Genomic DNA, 20,808 nt, shown 5'->3' on the forward strand with positions numbered 1-20,808 from the left:
CCCCTTCGCATAGCGTATGCTTTTATAATCCATGCTTACGAAACATAGGGGAGGAGGGAAAAAAACGCCGAACCGGATTGAAGAAGCACAATACCTTTATGTACGTTCTACCCCTGGGGCAAAAAAAATAAAAAAAAATAAAAATAAAACCTCCCATGAAAGCGAGAAAGAGCGCCAAGTACGAAGCCATTTTGAAAAGTGATATAAAACATTTTAAAAGGCACGAAATGGTGGGATACATTTGGGGCCTTTTCTCTCCCCCCCGAAAATCAAACTGCAATTCGTTGAACGGTATGCTGCTCTCATGTATATAAAACACAGCACGCATACGTTCAACCGTCCAGAAGCACATACAGTCACATAATCCACATGCATAGATCCAGCTTTAACATCCTTCCGGCGGAACATGCATAGCATGCATAACCCACTGAAGCGCAACCATCTGAAGAAAAAAAAAAACTTTTCCATTCCAACCACACAGAAGAAATGAATATAAAAGATTTGCTACACAATGAAATTATCATAATAAAAATAACCGAATTTTTGACCATACTGGAGATTCAAAATTTAATCATTTCGCTGAGAATTAATGTGAAGACGAATTTGTATTTTATGAATGAGTGCCTGTCCATATTGATGGACAAGGAGTACACAGGGGAGGAGGAGGGGGAAGACGCGAAGGAAAATTCAGGAGAAAACAACAAAGTCGAAAGGAACGAAGGGGAGCCACCCCCCTCTGCTGATATAGCTAGATCGAATGTAAGTGCGAACCAGAATGATAGACGTAGCCCCTTCGGGGAAAACGAAACACGTGAGGGGAATCCCAACTGGAGTAGCGCTGCAGCACATAATGAGCCACCCCCAACCGGGGAAGTAATCGATTTGGCGGCCTACGAAGAGGAGCGCTCGCACAATTTGGGGCAACCCCCTAACGAGGAAGCAACAAAGCAGAAGACTAAATTTAAGCAGAGAAAGTACAAAAACTTCTACGAAAAGAACGTAAAAAGAGTGGGGAACATGCGGTCGATTAGGGAGTGCCTGAAGATCGATTTTTACTCGAGAGGGAAAAGACCGCTACACAGTGGGAACCCCCAAAAAGAAGGAATCAAACGGTTCAGAAAAATTTGGCTGTACACACACCTCTTCCACGAAATAATAGATTTGAAGAAAAAATTTAAAAATGGATTTTTAAAAATAAACAATAATGAAGTGGTGCAAAGAAATAGGACCAAACGGTTTGATCTTTTTCAGCTTTTCAAAATTAATGGAAAATTTTATTCCATTTTTGATGCCCCCTGGGTTTCTGTATATTTCCAATTTTGCTTAAATGCCATTTGCGTATTTTGTCAACAGAAAGTTGATAGGAACACCTTATGTGTATTTGCAGAGAAAATTAATTTAACTGTGTCAAATAAATTGCTTTTAAATTATTTTAACCATATTATAAAATCGGGGGAGCGCAACTTGCACGTAAACAAGGAGGGTAATTCTTGTCAGGTCATCTCAGATCAGCCCCCTGAAGGAGGAGGGGCTGGCGAATTGGGGGAGCCCCCACAGAAAAGGAAAAAAATAAGCGTTGATTCTGCTGAGGATTGTTACGAACTTGAGTGTGCGTCCCTCAAGGGGCAAGCCAGTGGTGATGATTGGGACCATGACGTCCGCAAGGAGGATACCGCGGACACCCGTTCGTGGCGTGCAAGTGTTGACAACCTTCCGCTGGGGGGGGAGAGCACTACGATTTCGATGAAAGACGCGAAGGGTTCCTTCATGGGAGGTCATAACGATTCATGCTCCCTCAGGGGTGCGAACGATTCCTTCTCCATGGTAGACACGGAAGGTTCCCTCTCCTTGAGAGACATGGGCAGCCGCTTCTCCCTGAAAGACACGAACGATAGCACCTCGTGGGGAGGGGGAACCACCTTCGGCGGCATTTCCTGGCAGGGCACGAACGACGACGCGCCGTTCCACTCGCATAGCCGCTCGCAAAATCAGCCGCATGAAGAACTCGTTCAAATTAGGGAAGAATTCCTAGCGGTAAGAAAAACGCACATTTTTTGCGACGACTGCTCAAGGATCCTGGAGTACAGAATGAACATCAAGTCCATTTTTGAAGCGTTGAAAAAAGATTACGAATTGTTAAAAAAACTGAAAATCATGACAAAGACGTTTAAAATCCCCAAACATCTTTTTTGTATGTGTAATTACTTCTTTTTTAAGGATAAATACATTTTGTATTTTAAAAAAGTTTCCAATAATTTGCAAAGTTTGAGAAAAATATTAAAAAAAAAATTAATAAACAATTTTATATTCACCTTTTCGTTAAACTTTTATAAATTTGTAATTCGAGCACTGCTAACATGTGATGACAAGAAAATTTACCATTCGGAGGACATTTTCTTGTTTGGCTTTTACGTCAAGTATAGGAATTTACTAAACATGTTTAACAGCCCCAGAATTATTTACGTGTACTACTCCTTCCATGTCATTTTGGAAAAGATTAAAAAGCTTCAGCTTCTTTTTAGTCACAGGCATTTCTTAAAGTTGACGCATGATCTGCACTTTGACGTCGTCGCCATAATAGAGAAGCTCAAACGAGCGGATGCCAAGAGGATTTACAGGGGCATTTCCAAGTACATATATGACAGCGTGAATGAGGACATGTTATCCACGAGCAGCTACGAGGAGCTCTACGTCCACTTTTTCCAGTGCGTGAAGAATTACAGATTTGTCTAGCCCGGCCACCGCGATGTGTAGCTATACCATCTTTTGTGTGTGTAGGGAGAGAAGGAGCGACAGACAGACATATTGGGCAGGGGAGAGGGACTACACCCCACGTGTGTTGATGTGATTTCCCATCAGCAGTTCGTCTCATTAGAAAATTTGTACCACTAAGTGAGATTTTTTGTACATTTTACCATGTACATATAATTTTTTCCCCTTTTTTAATCTCCTCCCTCTCCACACCATTTTTTTTTTAGTGTTTTAACCTTTTTAAGTTTTAATTTTTTTTTTCTTTTCCCCCCCCGAATGTCCAACTTAACCCATTTTGCTTCCATCCAGTGTGTATGAACAGTACATGTGGATTTCCGTTTTGTATGTCTTTTCTCCTCCGTTGCATTTTCCCGCCTTTTCTTTTGATTTCTCCCCGCTTATTCTTTCACGTTTTTATTCTTTCGTATTTTTATTCTTTCGTATTTTTATTCTTTCATTTTTACAACTCACCGCGCAGATATGCGGAATTTTACTCACCATATTTAATTCCGTTGTGCGTAAAACAAAACGCACTTCTCCCTTCTATCCCTCCTCTTCTTCCTGTGCACCTGATTACACTTCGCAAAATGCACATCCTTTTTTTTTCCCCTCCAATATGGGAAAAAAATCGTAACTCACATGTACATAATTTTTTTTAAAAAAAATGAAAATTTTACTTCAATCTGAAGTGTTATGTTGCTTAATTGTACAAAGGAATACAACACTGTTTTGGAAAAGAAAGGGGTGCGACGCCCCGCTTTGCTCTTCAAAAAAAGAAGTGTCAACGCTTAAAAAGGGTGGAGCGGCAAAACGGAGACGCGTAAAAAGGCAATATTTGCTGCAGGGATGTGTACACTTACGATGACCCGTGCTGCTGTTCAGCGCGACGCACGCGCGTCCCCCGTTTGTGGTTTATCTCATGCACAGGGGCACGCATACTCGCATGCGCTAATGTAGTCTAGCATGCGTGCCCACTGACTTGGCACACGGTTGGGTCTTCTTTCCAACGGGATTCCTCTTCCCCTAGACTTCTCCCATGTTGGTATCTTTAGCCATCTCCCGCTCGTTTCCTATTTATATACTTGCATACGTGGCCTTCCCTGCGCGGTCGCCTCCCCCTTTGGGCGAACGAAACTCCCTACGACAGCTTGTTATTTTCTGGTATGTCAAATAAGTCCCCATGGAAGCAGATCAAATAACACGACACGAGGAAGCCCGAAACCCTCAAAATGATTTTCCACTTGTCCGAAATGATGTCCTTCGGCTTCTCTCGAAACATTCCTGGGTAAAACATCTTGTACTAGTTGCGCGGGAAGGGGTAGAGAAAAAAAGGCAAAAAAGGGGGAACAAACGCGGAAAGAAGCGGAAAAAAAAACGCCGAAAAAAATGCGGAAAAACGCGAAAAATAAAGGTAACGCTTAACCACTATAACAGGGCCCTTTCAATCTTCTACACGCACTGCTAAACTACTTAAAGGATAAAAAACTGTTTAAAAAAAAATTAAAATTCACATGAACAGATAATAACTGAACGAAGGAACGCAGTTTCGTTTAAAGTTAAGCATAAATCCGGGAGCAATTTTTTACCCACATGGAAACATTCCTTTTAACCGCACATATAACGCAAAACATCTTTGCAGTCGTATGCATAGGCCAACGCACGAATAAGCAGAGCATGCGTTTGCCGCAATTTCGGGGTTGCCACCCTTCGGGGGAATTTTAGCACATGTCGTTCGGTATACTTGCTTACGTTGCGCACATGTACATCTATACATTTGCATAATTTTTTTTTTTTTTTTTTTCTCAAAATGATTTGTAGTGCCTGTCGGGAAGGCCTTCCATTTCCGCTCGCCACATCTTTGGACTTCCCCCGTTTTCTCGCGCGTCATCGCTTGCCCATGTGTTAGCGGAAGCATTGTTGCGTTTTGTTTTGTTCCCTCTTGTGAAATGGCCAAACATTTAGGGCAAAAGTAAAGGAGCGAAGTGTACATATACACATATGCATGGCGTCATTTCTGTTCTCCACCAACTGGATCAACGTGCTTCTTTCGTTAAAAGTTCTCCGCGCCACTTTTTCGGGGGTTGGCATTAAAGCGCTCCCCGGACATGCTCCGTTCCGACCACCGTCAGGGCGACCCACATATGCGCAAGCAAATGAGCCCATTGGGGCGACCGTGAGGATTCCCATACAAGTGAACGCGCCACGCCAACCGTGTGCAGCATGCAAACCGCCAAGGGAGAAGAAACAGAAAAACAACAAAAAAATGATAAAACTAAGCGGCATATATTCCTACTGGCATTACAAAGCTTGGCAACGCGCTACGGCTGGATATTTGAGGACATGTAATATGCCTTTTTTTTTTTTTTTTTTTTAAATCTGTTCATATCGTGAAGCGAACAACACGTCCATAAAAATGGCGAAAAATAGACTAGCCAATTACGTCAATTGTTTGTTACGTTATTATTCCAGACAGTTGCCACTGCTCTCCGTTTTGTTAATTCTGCAGTGCAGATTATAGCCTATTTTTTTAATTACATCCTGTTAATACTTTGCTAATGTCCTGTTTTATTACCTCCCCCTTTTTTTGTGTTCACGCTTTTCTCCCACCAATTGCATGTGCCCTTTTTTTCCCTCCATTATTTGCTCATTTCCATTGCTTACATTTTTTTCTACGTTCCCTTTCCCCTACAACATATGATATTCCCTTTTTTTTTATCCCCTTAAAGTTATTAAAAACAATTTAGCGAACAACGAAATGGTCGGTTACGTCATTAACGACAAGCATCCCAAGAGCATACGAGTTGCATGCGACAGGTTAGTCTGGCGCGGCGAAGCGTCGGGCCGCGCCTCGGAGGGAAAAGGGACGCAGTTACGCCTGTCCACACAAGCGAGCATCCACACAGGGGGGGCGTATCCCTACCCACCGAGTCGCGGTCAAGCTAAACGCACAAAAAAGGGGGGAATATATATGCCACACAGTAATAAAGGCATTAGAATAAACACAACATAGTAGTATAATACCCCTAAATAGGCACACGAAAAAAATGAGAAAGGGGGGGGGGGGGTTTCCATGCAGAGGTTCCCCCCATGTGCATGAAAATGCACTTACACTTTAAAAAAAAGAAAAAAAAAAAAAAATATGTCCAAAATTTCACATAGCCCACTTTTCACATCGCCACCATTTTACTTCTCCCCCACAGGTACATGTACGTCGTTCGGTACAAAAAAACCTTCAGGTACACCAAAAAAATTTGGGCCCATGACGAAAAGAGCGAAGCAAAGATCGGAGACATTGTCCGCATCCAGCCACTGGGGTATCGCATAGGCCCCTGGAAAAATTACATCCTCGTCAAAATTTTGTACAAGGAAAATAAGGAGTGACCCGATCATTCTTTGGCACGTTTCACAGGTAGGTGGAGTGATCCTCAGGGGGGAGGGAAAAAAGAAGTGCATTTGCGGGGGACCTGTCTTAACTGGCTCCTCTTTTTATTTCCCCTTTTTCTTGCCTTATCCGTTCATCGTATGCCATTGTGCGCATGCTACGTGTGGTTGCCGTCATTACACTCTCTCTTTGCGTGCGCATCTTCCCCCCCCTTTGCGTAACAACGATCGTGCTAAATCTCTGCGCCTCCAATCCTACTTCTCACCATGGGGGCGCCTATTCGACCGATTATAATTCGACGGCGCATTTATATTTTTAAGAAACAAATTCAAGTTGTAGCTGGACTGCCGATTTTCAGCCTGGACCTGGTGGTGTTCCAGCTCCATATCCTTCAGAATTAGTTGCCTATCAATCATTTTTTTTTTATACGCCTTGGTTATAAAAACTTTTTCCTCCTTGGACGTATCAATTTTGAGTTTTTTTTGAATCAACATTTCCCTTTCCAATTCCCTTCGTTTGGCGCTACCGATGAGGGCGTCCATGTATTTGGACTTTCCCTTCTGGTCGCTCTCCTTCTTACTGAATATGTCATCGATGCGGATTTCCTTCTCCACTTCGTCCTTGGCTGCGGCATCGTCTTCCCTCTCTCTCGTTTTTCGTCCACTTTGGTATTTCGGTGAATGATGATCATTTGATCGCTTTTCCCCCCTTTTGTCATCACCCCGATGGTCGCTTCGGTTATCTCCTTGTTCCTTATAGGAGGGGCCATACTGCTTCTTCCCCCCCAAGTGGTTTGCTCTATCCTCATGCAGCTTGGTCAACTCGTCGCCCCTATAACCCAGGTAGCGAATTTTCTTCTTCTTGTCTGTTTGATCAATTTTTAATTCCTCCCTTGGGTTTGTTTCCCCTGGATTTTCATGCTCATAAATATACTCTCTAATTTCCCTTTCGATTTGTTTATTTTTTTCTTCATTTATTTTCTTATTTTGGTTGTTCTCCAGTTCGTATGGTTCCTCTTCATCATCTGAGGTTCCAAAAAAATCCCCCATTTGGTTCTTCACACCGGTTTCTTTGGTTGTGGCCCTTCCCTCTTTATCACTTTTTCGATCAACTTCCCGACTTCCCTTTTTCAATGCCCCAGTGGAAGTGCCTTCCTCGTTACCCGTCCTCTGTTCCACCCCCTCGCCTCTACTTTTTTTGCCGAGGGATAAATTAATCTTCATCTTTCGTTATTTGCTGTTTAGCTGGCCCACTTCCCTGCTCAGTCAAAAAGGGAAGTGGCATCTTAAAAGGTCAGCACATTCAGCGCGAGATTTTCGCGCGTCCTTTCAGAGCTGCTTTATATTTTATAAGAACACGTAACATACGCGTGTATGCAAATGTGATGTGTTCCCTACGCAGCTGCAAATTTTACAACTTCTCTTCGTGCGGTGTTTAGCCTTATTTGTTTGCTTCTCAACTTTTTTTTAAATTTACTTTTGCCGCCATTTTGTTCTCACTTGTTCTCTCTTCTTGTGACATGCGAGGATCACCCCTTCAGCGGCAACTTCTGCTTGTTTCGTTTGCATAACGGATTGATTTCGCGGCCCCATTTTGGCTCGCCCCAATTGAAGTGAGGCCTCCCCTTTGACCCGCACTCCCCTGAGGAAGCCAACCCCCATCGCATACGCACCGCCTGTGAACAGCGCAGCTGGTGCCGTTCGCAAAAATGAATATAGAGGACTTCCTAAAATTCAACAACTTAAGCTTATCCAAAGATAAAATAGCAAACAGCCTCCAAGGCAACAAAATCGGCATCCTCATAACCAATTTGGGCAGCCCCGCGAAGCCGACTTACTGGGCGCTGTACAAATATTTGGCTAGTAAGGAAAAGACCAAAAGGGGGGAGAAAAAAAAGGGGCAGAAACAGTTGGGAAGTGCTCTGAGAAAGAGCTACTGCCCCATCTCTCTGGGGATACGCAATATTTCTTTAAAAAGAAAAAAAAAAAAATACACCCCATAATGCGCATGTACATCATACATACTGTACCGCTACCCCACATATTAACTTATTATTTTATTTTTTATTTTTGTGGCCACCCCCACCCCATTTTAGAGTTCCTGGGCGACCCGCGAGTTGTCAAGCTGAATCGCTTTTTGTGGCTGCCCGTGCTCTACGGCTACGTACTGCCCTTCCGCAGTGGTAACGAAAAAAAAGGGGGGGAAACTAATTCAAAAAAAAGACACCCTTTTGAGGGAAGCCAAGCCGCTCGCATATGCCCATTTACACCGCCGCAAAGTGACATACAAGATATGCGTGGCATTTTCTCCCCCCTCCCATGATCACCACCTCATGTGTGCTCCCCGCAGGAAAGTCCCTATCCAAATATAAAAATGTGTGGACAGAGGAGGGGTCCCCTCTATGCGTGAACACGCACAACCAGTGCGCGGCGCTGAAGGAGCGTCTATTTGCAAAGTAACTGCGAGGGAAAAAAACGCCCTCCTATGAATCCATGTGAATGTGTGCATGCGAACAGTCTTAAAAATGCACGATTCTCCTGCTTCCATTTGTGCGGGAAAGACTAATCCCTCAGTGGTTGGTGGCACCACGCGTTGTTCAAACGAATGGGAAGGGTGCCCCCCCCAAAGTCCACATTGCCACCACCCCAACACCTCACAGGTATAACGACAAAGTTGCCATCACCTACGGAATGCGGTACGGAGAGAGGTCCATAAAAAGGGCACTGAGCTATTTGAAGGGCAAAAACATAAACAAGCTTCTAGTAGTGCCCCTCTACCCCCAATCGGCCGAATGCACAGTGGCATCCACACTTGACTGCATAGGAGAAAATTTAAAAAATTGGAATAACATCCCAGAGTTGCGGTTCCTATCGGGATACTGTCTAAATGAAAAGTACCTAAACAGTATGACCGAGTGTATTCAAAATTTTTGGAAAAAAAACGGAAGGGGAAACAAATTAATCATATCCTACCATTCCATACCCACCAAAACGGTGGAGGATGGAGATCTCTATCCTTTTTTTTGTATCGAAAGTACAAACCAGTTGATTAAAAAGCTGAACCTTCGGAAGGAAGATTACCTTTTGGCTTTCCAATCGAGAATAGAAGGCCAGAAATGGATACAGCCATGTATCGAAAATATTTTAAAGCAGTTGTCTTCTGATGGCTGTGATGTGGTTGATGTGGTTTGCCCATCCTTTTCCGCTGACTGCTTGGAGACACTAGAAGAAATTGAAATAACCTATCGGCAGCAGTTCCTTCAGTATGGCAATGGACGTCTGCGATATATCAGCTGCTTAAATTATTCCAAAGTGGGCATTGATTTTCTCATGGGCATTATTGAGGAGAACATGGTGGGATGGTAGGTAGGCAGGCAATCTGCTTGCCCATCCGTCATCTTTCCACCACATGTCCCATTTGATTCATCCCAACGGTACAGAGATATATGTATACTGTGCCTGCATATACATTTGCATATTTCCAACGGGGGGTCCACACCCCTACCCCTTGCTGCATACATCAGCAGTGCAAAAAAAAAAAAAAATGTACACAGCTGGGTATGCACATCACGGGGATTTTCTCCCCCCTATTGGCCACCCATTTTTCATTTGGCTAAAAATTAAAAAAATTATAAAAAGGGAGCACAAAATGGTGACTCCCACAAAATGGGAACTCCCACAAAATGGGAACTCCACAAAATGGTAACCTCCACAAAGTGCTTTTTGCTTACCAGTTACACGATTTTTTTTTTTTTCGCACCCCATTTGCTGTGCAAATGCAGGAATGCCAACATTTGTCGTTAATTTTTCCCTCCCCACAATTTTAACAACGCCTGCTCGCATGCATCCTTACCCCCGCGCGGAGCAGTATATACGTAGGTAATATACGTTTTATTTAAAAAAATGCCTCTTGGAAATCCCCCGCGTTGCGTCATTTGTGGCTACATAAAACGCCCCTTCTGGTGAGCACTACGCAAAGTGGGGAGAAAGCTAAGATGCATTTGGATTTGCAACTTGCCAAGGATAGGCCGACTTTATACCGTCGTAGAAACGGAAGAAAAAAAAAAATAAAATAAAACAATGCGAAACGAAATGTTACAAAATAAAGCAAACCCACCCCTCAACAATGAAAGGGGCTCACCCCAAAGGAGAAAGCGATACGCCATTTTTAATGCGGAGCACAAGGACCTCCGTGCAAATGAGCCACCCATGCGACGTACGCGCATTGCAAACCAAACGTATGTATAGAATAAATCCACATTCCTTTTTAAGTTTAAAAATTAGCGATTCTCCAGGGGCACTGCTCAGCATGCGCGTTTGAAATGTTCCCGCGGGCGGATTAACAAACCAGCGCGCGTGGAACGGTAATTCTTTTTTCTCCTTTTTAAAAAAAAAAAAAAAAAGTAATACGAACGAGTGGAAGTTCCCATACGAAGAAATGGCCTCGTAAGAAGGGAACAGGAAAAAGTGCCCCCGCGAAAGAGCAAGCATAGCATGTATAGCTAAATAGCGCCGCTTATGAGATACCCATTTTTACCCCCCAACAATTTGATAAGCTAAATTCCCAGGGTTAACTCTGCCAGATCAGCTGCGCCCTGGCAGCCGAACAATTTGAAAAATAGACGAGGGGAAAAGGAGATAGAGTGAAGCAAGAAGTTGGCACCACCCCGTGACAGATAGCCAATCAGCCAAATGGAAGACCCCATCACGAGGTTCTACAAATGCAGAAAAACCTGCTGTGAGATGCTCGAGGACAGGGGGTACATCATAACACCCAGGGAGAAGCTGGAAAACTTTGCCACCTTTAAGGAACAATTTGAAGAAAATGAAAAGCTGTAAGAAAGAGCACTTACAAAATCCACGTGGGATAAAGAGGACATTTGCTAATGCATGCTCCTCCACGTTGGAAAAAACGTGCCGAGTTTTTTTTTTTTTTTTACCCTCTTTTTTAAAATAATAAACCGCTATAAGAAGAAGCGTGTACGATGGCTAACCATCCGCTTTGCCCTTTCCCCCGCTTCCTCTTTCAGACGATCCAGAATGACTATCATCACAAGTCACAAGAACGACGCGAACAACAAAATTATAGTTTACTTCGCGGATGAAATTAAAAAAACGGGAGTCAAACCTTTGAGAGAGTAACACACCAAAGGCGCTAAAACGATGCGACCGTCGGGGGCGCATCCGCTTATATAATGTCACATGTGTCCCCTCCACACCTATCGCCGCCATTCACACCTATCGCTGCCATTCACACCTATGGCCACCCTCCACATGCAATTTTAACTTAAAATTATAACCTTTCAGGCTGACGGAAAAAATGGACGAAAAGTCAATTCAGAGAGCAATTCTTGTGACGCAAAATACGTTGACGCCCTTCGCGCGAGATGTAATTCTTACGCGCAAAAAGATGAGATGATAACTTTGTTCCGTCTTTTTCTATACATAAGAAATGAACTTGTTTTTTATTTTATTTTTTCCACCCGCCGACACCTCCACCTTTTGTTTGCTCTCCTATTTAGGCAATTAAGGAAGCTGCCCCGAGACACATCATAGAAAATTTTTTGGACACCGAATTGTTGGTAAGACAGTTAAAAAAAAGGAATTAACAAATTATTTGTGTTAACAAAAAAAAGCGACACCTCATTTGCGAGGAGGTGAAAAGGGGTATACACTTGCCACGCGGGTGTCTCCATTTTTTTTTGGGGGGGGTCATCCTCCTACCCGAAAGTAACTCCTGACGCGACATTGATATATCCCCCGTCAATTTTGACTTCCCCAGGTTAACATAACGAAGCACGAACTCGTTCCAAGGCACATCCCCCTCACGAGTGACGAAAAAAGGAACCTCCTACAACGATATAAGGTAAAGCACAAAGAGGAGAAACATGCAAAGGAAAAGAAACGAATGGGCAGAGTGAAATTGCGCTGTTGCTACGCATTATTTATACGCCCTTTGGGGTGATGCTAAAATTGATCAAGCGGGAAAATAAACCCATATGCTTCGTTATGCTAGTACTCGCATTGAAGCAGGCGTGGAGAAATTTCCATTCAGCACTCCTCCCCTTGCACTCCTCCCCTTGCACTCCTCCCCTTGCACTCCTCCCCTTGCACTCCTCCCCGTGCACTCCTCCCCTTGCACTCCTCCCCTTGCACTTCTCCCACTGCCTTCTTTTCAGATTAAGGAAAACAAGTTGCCTCGAATTCAGGACGTGGATCCTGTGTGTCGATACTTCGGCCTCGCAAAGGGACAGGTAAAAAAAAAAAAAAAAAAAAAAAAAGTGCAAACGGCAAGGAGCCTGTTTTCGCCACACACAGTTACCCCTTTGCCCATGCGCTTCTCCCCCCATGTGCATGACATTTTTGTATGCTTCCACGCCTTCCCTTGCAATTCCTCAGGTTGTTAAAATAATCAGGCCCAGTGAAACGGCTGGTAGGTACGTGACCTACAGGCTCGTGGTTTGAGACCCTCCCATTTCGCGTGTCGGCTTCATCTCCCTGCAGATTGTCGATCCATTTTTGTCATTTTTTTTTTTTTTTCCTGTTTTGTTGCTTATTACCACGATTTCGTGAAAACAAGCAGTCACGCTACTCCCTATTTCACGCCACCTTAATGGTGAACATGCGTGCAGTTGCTTCTCCGAGTTTTTCTCCCCCTCGCGTTAACCGATTTGAATGTTTGCCATCCCCCTCCTTTTTATTTCGTTTCCTCGTTACCTTTTTTTTGATACTGCAAAATTAAAACTCTTTGCTGAACTTGGCAATTTTTTAACCTTTTCAAAAGGTGACACGTTTAGGGGGGCGACACAATTAGGAGGATGCAGTGCTTACCCCCCATTTGGATTCGTCTCACCCTAGTGGCACCACCTCTGTCTGGCCGCCACTCAATGGGGGTGGCTCAAAACTGGAGGCCTGGTTCGCCCAAATGGAAACCTTATTCCGTTCCGCCACGGCGAACAAGCCGGAAAAGGGATGAAAGTCCAGGAAATTGAAACTGTTAAACTTGTACGTCTGAATGCAGTCTATCACCTCCATTTTTTGTAAATTACACAGGTTGACGGAGCACTTGTCCGTAATTGAGATGAAGAGTTTATTATCCGACCGTATCGCCAAATCGCTCATGCTATACGTTGGGCAGTGTGCCTTTTTGGCCAAACAGACCTGTTCATTTGGACCGAAGTTAAGGGAATACACAGAATTGCTGCTCGTACTAACGACACATTTGTTTTTACTTACGTGATAACTTAAGACATTTTCCTTCACGTCTATTATAAAACTCGAAACAAACTGGTCAGCCATCCTAAAATCGTACACTAAAAAAAGCGACGGTTCGTAACATGCCAGGATGAAAGAGTCTCCCCAAAATGGGACGGGGTAAATACCCATAATGTCACTGCAGGACTTCAATTCGGTGCTCAAAATGGACTGGCCTTCTTTTTGCTCTCCCCTGGAGGATAACATTTTGATCTTTCCCCCACGTTTCTTCACTTTGCTAAATCGTATGACCAGCGTGTTACTATTTCCCACATTCGAGCCGCTGCACACGCTGCTCATACGGCCCATGGTGTTGCTACGCGGCAAAGCTGCCTGCACCCTCGGGTCGAAGATGGCAATGTCCCCACTGTGATTTACGGGCGTGACTATTTTTCCATTTACACAGTACGGCTTGGCGTACGTATAATTGTTGGCGTCTAATTTTACAGAACAATGGTTCCGTTTTATATCCCATAATTTTACCGACCCTTCTTTCGTTTTCACAAAAAAATGGTCCTTATCAAAAAGGGACGCATATAATGCACTATAATTTGACACCTTGTAATTCCCCGTGCTTGTTAAATTATTTAAATCCCATAAGGTGACCATTCCGCAATCGCACGTAGAGAGGAGCACATCTTCGCCGCAGAACTTCACGCTGCATATGTTGTCTGCGTGATTGCTCAGGTAAAACAGCGCCTTTCCGTTTGCACCTACCGTGCTTCTCCCCATTTCCACGTCCATGTTCAGCTCGTCATGCGTCAACGGGGAAAAGGGTGGAGCAAATTGGGGGAGTCACAAAAAATTGCACTTAAAACGCGGCTCCCCAATTTTGCCCCTTAAAAAAGTCCATGCAAAAAAGATCCGATGGGGACCTTCCCTTCACATTCCCACTTGCGAAGCACCAATTTGAGGTGAACTCACCAGGTGTGCATGCTTCTCTTCGTTCAACATGTGGAGAGGTAATCAAAAAAAAAAAAAAAAAACGCTTCACAAAAAAATTAACAAATGAGTGTAGCCCACGAGTGCGACCAGCGCGGGGGGGCAAAATAAAGTACGCCGAAGGGGGCGGGAAAAATATAGGGCGCTGAAAAGGTGCACCAGAAATTAGGGGCATTCAACTGTGCGCATGCAGACCGACGCGTTGTGCGAAAAAAGGAGAAAAAAAAGAAAAAAATTAACAGCACAGTGCACAAATTCGATGCCGCTAACCTCTATGACGCTAACCTCTACGCCGCTGCACCCGGCGCGTCACTGGATGATCCGGATGGGGTCCCTGAACTTCCAGTGCAGCGCGTTTATCTCGCGCTCCAGCTTGTCCGTAAACAGCACGTCCTCCGTGAGCGAGTGCAAATTTTCCCGCAGCTGCAGGAAGTCGGAAACGCCGATAACGGTGGACGTGACGAACGACCGCGTGTACACCCACTTTAGGGCGGCCACCGTCAGGTTAGGGAAGTAGTATTTCTGACTTAAATAATACAGCTCCCGAATGATGTAAGTGGCTATGGATCCTCGCAGCCGCTTCATGTAGGATGGAAACTTCTGCATTCTCCCCTTCGTGGTGTAATCCGTGTACTCTAAATACTTCCCCGTTAAGATCCCAGCACATAAGGGGGAATAAGCCAAAATGGACACATTCGCATTTTGGGGCCTACAAATTTCTAGAAACCCTTTTTCTACATCATTACGGCATAATAAATTGTATTCTAACTGCACCGATACGGGTGGAGATATATGTAACTGTTTGCATAAGTCATAAAATTTGAGTAATCCAAAGGGAGTTTCATTACTTAACCCCCATTCTCTAATTTTCCCTTTTTTTTTTAACTCATTAATTGCTTGCAGCTGCTCTACAAAGGGCACAAAATCGTCATAGTACTTATTATAGTCGTAAAGCACGTGGCTATAATCTCCCGAAGACTGATCGGGGTAGTACCTGTCTGGCCAATGCAGTTGCAGCAAGTCTATGTAATTCGTCTTCAGCCTCATCAAGCAGCTATCCACGCTCGAAATGATATTCTCCTTGCTCAGTGTGATTAGGTTGTCACTTCCCTCACTCTGCTTCCCCTTCTCCAGTTCTTTCATATTTTCCACCGCTTCGTAGTCCTTTTTGAGGTATAGTTCCTCCTTTCTCTTTAGCTCCTCGAGTTTTTCCATCGGGCTTTTGCTCTCCCGCTCGCGGTTGTCCTGGTAGCGGCTTCCCTCGTAGCGGCTTCCCTGTCCGTTCGCTGTCCCAGCCGCTGACCCAGCCGCCGCTCCAACAGCTCCAGCCGCTCCCCCCCGCTTGTACTTCCTAGCCCAGGGAATCCTATCCGTCCTGCCGCAAATCTTCGTCGCAATGACGAACTTGTGCCGGTTGGCCTTCCCCTTAGCCCTAATCCAGTTCCCCAAAATTTCCTCCGACAAGCCAAAGTAGTTCTCGCTCACAGGCAGGGGATAAATTTCTGCCGTGTCGAAAAAATTCACCTGGAATTCCTCATAAGCATAATCAAATAATTCGTGGGCCAATTTCTGATCCACGTAGTTTCCGAAATTCATGGTGCCTAGGCAAATTTCAGAAACAGCTAAATTGCTATTCCCCAAATAGTGGTATCTCATAACGGGTTTATCTTTCCCATTTTTTTTAACACAATAAAGTTGGCTGTATTTTTGATACTCAATTAAATTTCCGTATGGGTATTTTACATACCTCCATGATTCTAATCCTATGGGTTCTCTATTGCATCCCCCTGTCAAAACGTCACTCAACATTGGTTGCCTAAAAATTTCATTGTCTAGCTTTTTCTTAGGAATGATAATTTCTTTGCCATAGTATCTTCTGTCTTCCTCTAACTCAGATTTGTATGGTGGTGTCTCATGCTCTGTGTTTCGAAACGGCTTGTAATAATTTCTCCTTTTATATTCAAAATGGTAATTCCTCTCCTTATCGTAGTACGTGATTATATAATCATACGTGGGGTTGTCAAAATCTGCCTTCACCAATTTGATATTCTTATCTTCATCATAATCTAGTGGCAGCATAATCCAGTCCTCCTCTTTAATGCCCTGATTTTTTATGCCAAAAGATCCTTGGAAATTTTCTTTGGCCTTCTTCAATTCGTCTTCATCCCACAATTTTTTTATCTTCTCATAATTTGCGTTATCTACAATGTATATTCCTTCTTCTAAATTGTACACACGGTATTCTATGTCCACTCCACGGATGTTAATTTTTTTTGCTTCCATTTCTTCTACGTACTTGTAGGTCACGTCGTCCTCCTTCAGGGGGAGGCGATTCTCCTGGGGAGCCTCAACACCCGGTTTGTCTTTCCCATACTGGTTTGTCGCTCCTGTGGGGAAGGCCTTCCCCCGGTGATTCTCCCCTTCCCTGATTAGGCTAAACAGATCGTCGTTGGAATTTCCCTTGCGCTTATCCATGTGCAGCGCGAATTGTTCGCTCCGCTTGGTACGCGCCGTCCCTTTGGCACGCGCGGTCCGTTTGGTCCTCCCTTTTGTGCCCAGGTCCATCTCTCTAGGGGGGTGCCCCCCCGGGGTTATGAAGTACCTCACTGCGTGTTGCTTCCCCTGTTTGTTCCATCCCGGTTGGGTGTGTTCCCCCCTGAGGCGGCGTTTCAGAGCGGCTCCCCTCCTGCCGCCGCAGTTGGCGCAGCAGTTGACGCGGCAGTTGGCGCTACTGTTTCCGCTACTTTCTCCCCGCTTAAGTGCACAGGCAACCCTGCTTTCCCCTGAAAGGAGCCCCACCCCATTGCAATTCGCCTCAACCCCCAGCAGGAACAACGCGCACAAAGCGTGCATACACCTTAATGCGTCCCTTTTCTTCATCTTTTAATTTTTCCCCTCTTCGTAGCTTACCCAGAAGGGGAACAAATTTTCGATCCTCCCTTCGCCCGCTGCTCCATGACAGCCATTTCGTTGCCCTCCCCCTCACAAAAAAAAAAAAAAAAAAAAACACTCGCAAGCGCTTCTATTGCATGTAGAAATGTCCCTTTCTCAAATTAAAGAATTTCAATTTACACATTTGGTTACAACTGAGGTCAAAAAATGAAAAAAATTCAGAAAATTCTCACATTTTAACATTGGAAAAAAAAAAAAAAAGTGAAATGGCAAATTACGCTTCCGATTTTGAGAACAGGATTGCATTTTCGCCAATGCGGGTGGGCTCAACAATGGCCCAATAGTTAGCGGCAAGTTGGCCTAACATTTGACCGCAATTTGACCTAATATATTTTATTTTCCCCGCCCAAACCGCCAGTTATATGTTTACCCATGTGCACGTTCACCACACGCTTACACATGTAAGGATCTTACGCGCAGACATGGCACCTCCCCACGGGTGGCCCGCTTCGAAACCCTCGGCCAGAAGAACACCCCTCCCCCCCGATGTGTTTCACAAAAGGGGCGCCTTAAAATGACGACCTGCTTCCCCGTTCGGCGCTCTCTGCTGCGCTTTCAAGCTTTTCCCCCGGAGAAATGGGGCGAGGGCCATCCTATTGTGCACCTTTCTTACACTACCTTGCGCTTTTTTTGCGCCTCGGTTTGGCACTAAAAAATTTGAAATTAAAACTGTTGAGGGTGAAGACGGGGGAAATTAAAGAGGGGCGCAGCTGCCAAGCGGGAACCCCCCAAGCACGCACGGAGGTAAGAAGGTGCGAAAATGCAAATATACAAACGTACGACGGTACAAACGTGCGACGGTACGCCGAGTGGGCCATGGAAGCGCCCTCCGCTGATGCAGACAAGCGTGTCCACGTGCGCCCACCATCGCGACGGCCCCCGCCGCTAACACCTAGCCTTTTTTCTTCTTCGTTTTCTTCAAATTCTGGTTAATCGCCACGGAGAAGTCGATGTCGGACGAATCGTCATTCGAGAGGGCAGACGAGTCGGCGTGCTTCTTCGCACTGATGCTCCTTTTATCGTCCTCGAAACTTGGGAGCCCCTTAAAATACGGGTTTGCGCGAACAGGGGCGTCTATCCTGTCATTCGCCGTTCTGATGACACCCGTCGATTGCGACCCTGCAGGGATGGGCATCTCCTTCTTGGGAACCCCGCTCGTCCTTTGCATTTTCAAATTATGCAGTTGCGAGTTGGCGTCACTAAATTCTTGTCTCTTTATCTTCCCCACATCTGCATTTCCAAAGTCTTCCTCATTTTTTGTGTCCAGTTCACTACTAATGTCGCTGATATCGTCATCATACTTACCCATGTAAGCAAATTCGTCAGCATTTTTTGCTCCTCTTTCCTGCTTCAACTTTCGAAGCTCTTCGTTTAGGAGGTACTGACTTGTGAGTGTGCTATCCCCTAGGGTTGACTCCCCCTGCGCCGATTTTTCTTTTTCCTCCTTCTTCACCTCCTGAGAATATATGTACTGTTCATATTTTTTTATAATTTTTTCAATGTTAAGATTATTTTTTACTGATTTGTTGGGGGGGATAACCATCGGTTTTGCCTGAACATTTGCGTCGTCATATTTTATATGCACAGGATTGGCAGAATATTTGATGTGTAGATTTTTCTTTTTCAAGCTATTTCTTAAATGTTTATCTTCCTCTAAAGCATCTTCTAAAATTTTCAAAATGCTTTTAACTCTTTTTTTCGCCAACTCGATAGCTTCCAATATTTTTTCATACGAGATGGGCGACCCCCCCGGTTTTAATATACTCACCAATTTTCCATTCTTATTAAGTGCAACGGATAATTTGGAGGACATAAATTCTTCTTCGTGTATGGACGGATCGATCAGGCAAATGTCTTCACAATTAAAGTACGCAAAGGTAGTCAAAATGGGAGTATTATGAATAGACAAGGGGGTGTAATTCGTCTCCCCCTCTTCGATAATAATATTCCCACTGCTATCAACGGTCACTTCATTATTTCGATAATGTACCAACCCGCTGTACGCAGACAAATAGCAAGAGTCATATAAATTCCCATCATTTTCTATCACAATAATGTTTACTAGCAAACACCACACCTTCTTGTGGGGGATAATACACAAAGATTCCAAATTTAACAGATTACTTGATTTTAAAATTCGTTCAATTAAATTTTTTATTTCCAAACATTCATCACTAATTTGCGAATTGTCATTTACGTTTGTAAAACTATCTATATCTAAATTTACTTTTATGATTCCCTCGTTTGGTCTCTTATCAAACGGCTTCACAATTTCACTCGTGATTTTGCATATAACTTTTGTGTGCCCAATGGAGACCTCTACATTTCCGTGTTCTCCCAGAAAGTATATCGAAATGTTTCTTGAGTCTTCAAACTTTCGCCCATCCAGCCGCAGCTTCTTTTTCAAGTTGCACCAGAAGAAGTTCGCGTTGTTTTTGCAGCTCTTCATTGTGTGCTGACATGGTCATTTGGAGGGGGGGGACAACAACTACGCCAAAAAAATTGCAACGAATTGGAAAAAATAAAAAAATAATAAAAAATGCCAAATGAGTCTTCACTTCGCAACTTTAAGGTCATTTCTACTTAAAGGAGACTCACTTGTTAGCATTCCCTGCTTCAGCGCATTAGCAAGTTTCCCCCTTTTTATAATTAAAAAAAAAAAATTAACCATCTGAGTGGTAAAAAAAAAAAAATATATATAACAAGTATGCCAGCTTCGCGCGAACAGGTTGGCAAGTTGACAATTTGCCAAACTGGCAAATTACCAAATTGGCAATTTTTACCCCCATGGAGGGAAAAAATAAATAAAACGTCAAAACGGGGTGCCTACATTGGCCAGCTCGAAATTGAATGGGGAGCGCTATAAAGAAGCATTTTTGTGCCAAAATGTTGCACGTTTGCAGCACCATGCAGATTTAAAGGTACGAAATGATGCCGCGTTGGGGGGAGAAATGTTTAACAATTGCGACGCATAGAAGCGATAAGGGATGTGGAAACGCCGCTTAAAGGGGACCTTCCCGTTATGACCACACACCCACCGTGGATGAGGAGTCAAACTCTGAAGAGTCATATTTCTTCCCCTAACCGGTGTGAACAAAGTGCGACAAAAATGGGGTGGGCTCAAATGCTTCTCCCGACCCGCTAGCACCCCTTAACAGTGTTCTTCATAATTGAGTAGGACGGTTGGCATAAGTGGGGTAGGCAAAGGAGACCGCGCGTTGTGAGTCAAGCCGCTCACCGCGAATCGCACCGCGAATCGCATCGCCGCCCTCACCCGGGGTGACATTCGAAAAGCCAATTGACAAACCAAATGGGCAAGTTTGCAAAAATGGGGGAAATGTTTGGTTAAAAAATAAAAGAAGACACACGGAGTGATGTAAATTATTCCCACTCCGCGTGTACTATTCGTTTGAAACAAATTCATCAGTGGGGAAGTGTCAACATGGCCACGCATTGGAAAAACTTCCCACAGCAAGGAAATACGCAAATGTAGGCAGCAAAGCGGAAAGGGAATGCTTTCATATACTG

General features: G+C 44.2%; 9 protein-coding genes across 9 annotated transcripts; 4 read left to right on the forward strand and 5 right to left on the reverse strand.

The window, feature by feature from the left end:
* Positions 1-486: 486 nt before the first annotated feature.
* Positions 487-3,147, forward strand: PVX_115225 (hypothetical protein, conserved; the record flags this gene model as incomplete). Its single annotated transcript, XM_001616385.1, has 1 exon — positions 487-3,147. The coding sequence occupies one exon, from the start codon at positions 487-489 to the stop codon at positions 2,731-2,733; it is 2,247 nt and encodes a 748-aa protein (XP_001616435.1). The 3' UTR covers positions 2,734-3,147.
* A 242-nt stretch (positions 3,148-3,389) lies between these two features.
* On the reverse strand, positions 3,390-4,309 carry PVX_115220 (hypothetical protein, conserved). Its single transcript, XM_001616384.1, has one exon. The coding sequence runs from the start codon at positions 4,043-4,045 to the stop codon at positions 3,890-3,892; it is 156 nt and encodes a 51-aa protein (XP_001616434.1). The 5' UTR covers positions 4,046-4,309; the 3' UTR covers positions 3,390-3,889.
* A 243-nt stretch (positions 4,310-4,552) lies between these two features.
* Positions 4,553-6,504, forward strand: PVX_115215 (50S ribosomal protein L17, putative). Its single transcript, XM_001616383.1, has 4 exons — positions 4,553-5,093; positions 5,478-5,565; positions 5,952-6,160; positions 6,454-6,504. Exons 1-3 carry the CDS (start codon positions 4,754-4,756, stop codon positions 6,130-6,132), a joined length of 609 nt encoding a protein of 202 aa, XP_001616433.1. The 5' UTR covers positions 4,553-4,753; the 3' UTR covers positions 6,133-6,160; positions 6,454-6,504.
* On the reverse strand, positions 6,388-7,677 carry PVX_115210 (hypothetical protein, conserved; the record flags this gene model as incomplete). Its single annotated transcript, XM_001616382.1, has 1 exon — positions 6,388-7,677. The coding sequence occupies exon 1, from the start codon at positions 7,354-7,356 to the stop codon at positions 6,388-6,390; it is 969 nt and encodes a 322-aa protein (XP_001616432.1). The 5' UTR covers positions 7,357-7,677.
* A 164-nt stretch (positions 7,678-7,841) lies between these two features.
* Positions 7,842-10,184, forward strand: PVX_115205 (ferrochelatase, putative; the record flags this gene model as incomplete). The annotated part of the gene is made up of 4 exons (XM_001616381.1): positions 7,842-7,995; positions 8,229-8,315; positions 8,483-8,588; positions 8,793-10,184. The coding sequence occupies 4 exons, from the start codon at positions 7,842-7,844 to the stop codon at positions 9,496-9,498; spliced, it is 1,053 nt and encodes a 350-aa protein (XP_001616431.1). The 3' UTR covers positions 9,499-10,184.
* Positions 10,185-10,302: 118 nt separating this feature from the next.
* Positions 10,303-12,866, forward strand: PVX_115200 (DNA-directed RNA polymerase II 23 kDa polypeptide, putative). Its single transcript, XM_001616380.1, has 7 exons — positions 10,303-10,967; positions 11,163-11,270; positions 11,440-11,521; positions 11,655-11,714; positions 11,915-11,998; positions 12,312-12,386; positions 12,532-12,866. Exons 1-7 carry the CDS (start codon positions 10,825-10,827, stop codon positions 12,595-12,597), a joined length of 618 nt encoding a protein of 205 aa, XP_001616430.1. The 5' UTR covers positions 10,303-10,824; the 3' UTR covers positions 12,598-12,866.
* A 115-nt stretch (positions 12,867-12,981) lies between these two features.
* On the reverse strand, positions 12,982-14,118 carry PVX_115195 (hypothetical protein, conserved; the record flags this gene model as incomplete). Its single annotated transcript, XM_001616379.1, has 1 exon — positions 12,982-14,118. The coding sequence occupies one exon, from the start codon at positions 14,116-14,118 to the stop codon at positions 12,982-12,984; it is 1,137 nt and encodes a 378-aa protein (XP_001616429.1).
* A 519-nt stretch (positions 14,119-14,637) lies between these two features.
* Positions 14,638-16,803, reverse strand: PVX_115190 (oxidoreductase, aldo/keto reductase domain containing protein; the record flags this gene model as incomplete). Its single annotated transcript, XM_001616378.1, has 1 exon — positions 14,638-16,803. One exon carries the CDS (start codon positions 16,801-16,803, stop codon positions 14,638-14,640), a length of 2,166 nt encoding a protein of 721 aa, XP_001616428.1.
* A 1,369-nt stretch (positions 16,804-18,172) lies between these two features.
* Positions 18,173-19,931, reverse strand: PVX_115185 (exosome complex exonuclease, putative; the record flags this gene model as incomplete). Its single annotated transcript, XM_001616377.1, has 1 exon — positions 18,173-19,931. Exon 1 carries the CDS (start codon positions 19,727-19,729, stop codon positions 18,173-18,175), a length of 1,557 nt encoding a protein of 518 aa, XP_001616427.1. The 5' UTR covers positions 19,730-19,931.
* Between the last annotated feature and the right edge of the window lie 877 nt (positions 19,932-20,808).

This window comes from Plasmodium vivax, chromosome 11 (assembly GCF_000002415.2).
Source record: "Plasmodium vivax chromosome 11, whole genome shotgun sequence".
Lineage (NCBI taxonomy): Eukaryota > Apicomplexa > Aconoidasida > Haemosporida > Plasmodiidae > Plasmodium > Plasmodium vivax.

What these genes read in the sequence shown, in the direction of transcription:
- PVX_115215 (XM_001616383.1), top strand. Translation starts at nt 4,754, where the DNA reads ATGGCGTCATTTCTGTTCTCCACCAACTGGATCAACGTGCTTCTTTCG. An exon ending in GGCTGGATATTTGAGGACAT is followed by an intron (nt 5,094 to 5,477) that starts GTAATATGCCTT and finishes ATCCCCTTAAAG; the next exon opens with TTATTAAAAACAATTTAGCG. An exon ending in ATACGAGTTGCATGCGACAG is followed by an intron (nt 5,566 to 5,951) that starts GTTAGTCTGGCG and finishes TCTCCCCCACAG; the next exon opens with GTACATGTACGTCGTTCGGT.
- PVX_115200 (XM_001616380.1), top strand. Translation starts at nt 10,825, where the DNA reads ATGGAAGACCCCATCACGAGGTTCTACAAATGCAGAAAAACCTGCTGT. An exon ending in GGAGTCAAACCTTTGAGAGA is followed by an intron (nt 11,271 to 11,439) that starts GTAACACACCAA and finishes ATAACCTTTCAG; the next exon opens with GCTGACGGAAAAAATGGACG. An exon ending in TGACGCCCTTCGCGCGAGAT is followed by an intron (nt 11,522 to 11,654) that starts GTAATTCTTACG and finishes TCTCCTATTTAG; the next exon opens with GCAATTAAGGAAGCTGCCCC.
- PVX_115220 (XM_001616384.1), bottom strand. Translation starts at nt 4,045, where the DNA reads ATGTTTTACCCAGGAATGTTTCGAGAGAAGCCGAAGGACATCATTTCG.